General features: G+C 33.6%; 1 protein-coding gene across 1 annotated transcript; it reads left to right on the plus strand.

The window, feature by feature from the left end:
• The first annotated feature begins 1,211 nt into the window (after positions 1-1,211).
• On the plus strand, positions 1,212-2,838 carry LOC131636535 (protein DEHYDRATION-INDUCED 19 homolog 5-like). The gene is made up of 5 exons (XM_058907149.1): positions 1,212-1,492; positions 1,602-1,744; positions 1,854-1,925; positions 2,204-2,421; positions 2,530-2,838. The coding sequence occupies exons 1-5, from the start codon at positions 1,414-1,416 to the stop codon at positions 2,627-2,629; spliced, it is 612 nt and encodes a 203-aa protein (XP_058763132.1). The 5' UTR covers positions 1,212-1,413; the 3' UTR covers positions 2,630-2,838.
• Positions 2,839-4,088: the final 1,250 nt, after the last annotated feature.

The raw sequence follows: 4,088 nt of genomic DNA on the forward strand, positions 1-4,088 counted from the left end.
ATGTACGTATGCGTACCAGTTTAATTAAATGCAATCATTTTACATTACATTTTATCTTTCAGTGCACATTTACTGCCTTTTTTATTGCTTTGATTTACTTTAAAGCCTTTAATTTCAGTACTTACTTTTACGTTAAAGTCACTATTTACATTTTATTTAAATCATATACGCATAATCTAACAAAATAAAGCAATCAGTCCTGGAGTATTCTAGTTGACTCCGCAAAGTAACCTTTAAAAAGGAAACTAGCGCTTGTTTACTAGTTTTCTGAGTAAACATATACAAAATTTTATTTTTGTATTAATCTCTAATATAATATTAGACCGACTTAAAATAAATTAATTACGTGTGAATAAATTGCTTCTAAAAGTATATATCGGTAGTTTAAGAGTAATTTTGATTTTTTTAAAAGTGGAAAGAGTAATTATAAGAAAAAAAATCAAGTTTTTGTAAAAGCCCATCATAATGTTGGCCAAACATCTTGAATCAATAATAATTTTCTGTTTTTATGTAAAAATAACTATTATTTGATAGTATTTGATACTAGGAACCAAATCCACTAATAATCTTTTTACAAAGACTCAAATTATTATATTATGTAAAGACTAAACTTAAAAGTAGACATATTTAAATTATTAATATAACTTATTTATTTATTCACCCGTCCACTATAGTCGGTGAGAAAAAAGACTACTTTTCATGTTGGGACAAGCTTTTGGTGTTAAGAGGTTCGGCGCTTGGCCTGTTTGGATGGGTGTGTGTTTGTGATGCTTCGCCCCTACGTAATTAATGGTGCGCACTGCCTCGACATCACTTTATGTTCTCACCATTTATCTCCTTAATTATCAAATTAAATATTTGTCTGACAAGAATATTTGATTTTAGTCTCCACATCATTAAAATTGAGAAATTAAAACTTAATATTTTTATATTATAAAAATCAATTCTAATGTAAATAATTTTAAAAAGACTAAAATAAAAAAGAGGATAAAAATAAAATAAAAAATATTTACAAAAACTAAAATAAAATAAATTATAAAAATAAAAACTATAATATAATATATTTAAACATATTTTGTCTCTCTTAAAAATGAAAACTAAAATAAGGGAATAACTTTATAAGACATAAATTGATAAAGAAGAAAACGTGGTGTGATGTGAATGTGATATCTTAGTGTGTTGGAAAAGCATCCAGTGTAAGAAACAAAACATGAGTCAGCAAAACATCACAATGCAACAAAACCATTGGTGATAAGAACTGACTTGACTCTGATTGAAAACCAAACTCACCTCCTCTTTTCTTCACATTCCAAAACCTTTTATCTCTCTCTCTGATTATCACCGCCATAATCTCAACCAAACAAAACCATCACTTTCACTTCTCCTCCTCCTCTGAAGAAAGAAGATAATATCATGGACTTGGACATCATGGCCAGTATTCACTCTGTTAACCATTTCTCTACTCTCCAATCTTCTCATCCACCTCACTCTGGTTTGTTACTTCCTCTTTTCCTACTTCCAATGCTATTACTATTACTAACTACTATTTCTCTTTCTCTCCAACCTTACTAACACTCTTTCCTTCCTTTTCCATACTACAGATGATTATCCAGTAATCCATTACACAGATGTATATGATGATTACCAATCTGATCTCAGATGTCCTTTTTGTGATTTTGATATTCAACTTCCTCTGCCCTGCAACGATTTCCAAGAGGACTATTGCTCTGCTCTAAAATATATGGTATATAACCTTTCTGTTTCCTAAATTTTTTATGTCATGGAATTTCCATATATTATATGCAAGTATTAAACAATGGATATAGTATCTGATTCTATTTTTTCTACACCAGGTTTGTCCTGTGTGTGAACAGGATTTAGGAAATGATGCAATCGCACAATTTACACATTCAACCTCGCGAAAGGTATGTTTTCTAAAATCCACCTTATGTTTGAGTTAGAGCCGTCTCAAATTTTTGGAGGCCCTGCAGATTAGTATCAGTTTAATTTTGACAAAATAAATAGAAACCCTATTTAACTAGAGTTTAACTGTCACAAATATTTCATGAGACCTTCTTCGGTCACATTTAGCTGTGATAAATTTCTGGTCAGAGCGGTAGTCCGCCGTGCACGCCCTGAATTGAGATAATGACATTTATTGATTATCTAGCTAAACTCAATAACTTGATATTTTGATCTGTAGTGGGGATGGAAGTCTGAGAAATCTAGCAACTGGTCCGGTAATTCAGCAATGCTCAGCAAGAAGCTACCTGGCAGGGGAAACAAACAAGAATTGGTCGCCGATCCGCTTTTGTCGCCGTTCATCTGCAATGTGCCAGTTCCTAACTCTAACAGTAGCCATCCAGATGAAAAGTCCAGCCTCCAAAACAAGGATCATGTAAACTTTCAAAATGCAAAGAGGTATGGTTCTTGAAGATTATAATTAAGTGCTGAACCATCAAGACGTATGGAAAGGCATCTCTTGTTAAATCTGTTGCTGAATGGATGTTACTGGTTTTGTCTCTGCAGGTGCTGGACTGATGGTGTTGAGCAGGACCAACAAGAACAAAGGTTGAAGGCAGCTTTTGTTCAGAACTTGATATTATCTACCATATTTGAGGAAACATGATCCAAGAATTTAATTTACAGTCGCGTAAGTCATGAATTAGTAACAGCTTCTTACATATTCAGATAGTCTATGTATTATGATGCTGGTCCAAGAGGCACTGGGTTTTATTGCGGTGCTTCGGTTTAGGATGTGAAGTAGTATAAGCAATAGTTATACTGAGGCCAAATGTATTTCCAAACTCTATTAATTTAAGTGTGATTTTTCGGTAACTCCATCGAAGGTTGCTTTAAATCTACTTTACTACAACTTATTGAGAGCATGGTAACAGTGAGAGATTGCACATCTCATTCTAGTATTCCCGTAAGGCGTTTCTCCTTTATATGGTCACAGACTAATAGATTGGTTACAAATTGATGAACCGAAGTCGATATATCTAGGTGTTTTCAATTGTGGTTAGGAACTTCAGATTCAAACTGAAAAACTTATATCAGCCGTTTATTATTATTTAATCTTCTATATTCAGAGTTGTAATTTAAGCTCATAACTTGAGTGCCTGCTTATTTTACATAATTTTGGCACTTGTCAATAAACCATTACTTTCTCTCCTTGAGCTAAAATACTTCCCAATGCATGATAGGTTGCATCACAATACACTTCCAATGGTTCATCTAGTTGCACAAGGACTAACATGTTCGGTCAATGATTAGAAACTTGCTTCACACTTTTGTGTCATGGCGAAAGGTTGGTCCTTCTAGGTAAGTTGCGTCACAGCGTCAATAATAACCAGCCAAACCAACAAAACTTTAAATAATTGTCATCAATTGTTTCCACTAGATAATTACCTTCTCTTTTGTCGGGTCCACCACAATACCCTTTTTTGAGATTACGCGATGTAAGAAATTTACCTCCCCCAACCTAAACTCACATTTCAACAGGTTGTCTTATGGCTCCTTTTTGTGTAACACAAATAGAACCTTGGTGTAAATGTTCCTTGTGTCCTCAGTTTCTAAAGTAAATAAGGATATCATCAACCAATATCAACACAAACTTGTCTAGATATGGGTCGGATATTTGATTCATGTAATCCATAAACACATCTAGTGCATTCGTCACTCATAATGTCTGTATCGCATTCAAAATGCAGTCTTTATGATATCCTCTAGATTGATTCAATTTGATGGTACCCTACTTCAAATATATTTTGGAAAATACCTTAGCTCTTAGAAGTTGATCCATAAGGTTGTCAATGCATGGAAATGAGTATCAATTCTTGATAGTTACCTTGTTGAATTATTTATAGTCCACACGGAGACGAAATCATCCATCCTTCTTCTTTACCAATAATATAGGAAATCCCCAATGTGACACACTTGGCCGAATGAACTTTTTCGACATCAATTCCTCCAAGTGACGCTTAACCTCATTCAGTATTAAGGGAGACATCTGACACAATGTAATTAAGATAGGGCTCGTGCCCGAATATAGGTAATAAAAATTTGGTCTCTTTTAACGGGATAGT

The sequence above is a fragment of the Vicia villosa genome, linkage group LG1 (genome assembly GCF_029867415.1).
Source record: "Vicia villosa cultivar HV-30 ecotype Madison, WI linkage group LG1, Vvil1.0, whole genome shotgun sequence".
NCBI lineage: Eukaryota > Viridiplantae > Streptophyta > Magnoliopsida > Fabales > Fabaceae > Vicia > Vicia villosa.

What these genes read in the sequence shown, in the direction of transcription:
- LOC131636535 (XM_058907149.1), top strand. Translation starts at nt 1,414, where the DNA reads ATGGACTTGGACATCATGGCCAGTATTCACTCTGTTAACCATTTCTCT. An exon ending in GCTCTGCTCTAAAATATATG is followed by an intron (nt 1,745 to 1,853) that starts GTATATAACCTT and finishes TTTCTACACCAG; the next exon opens with GTTTGTCCTGTGTGTGAACA. An exon ending in AACTTTCAAAATGCAAAGAG is followed by an intron (nt 2,422 to 2,529) that starts GTATGGTTCTTG and finishes TTGTCTCTGCAG; the next exon opens with GTGCTGGACTGATGGTGTTG.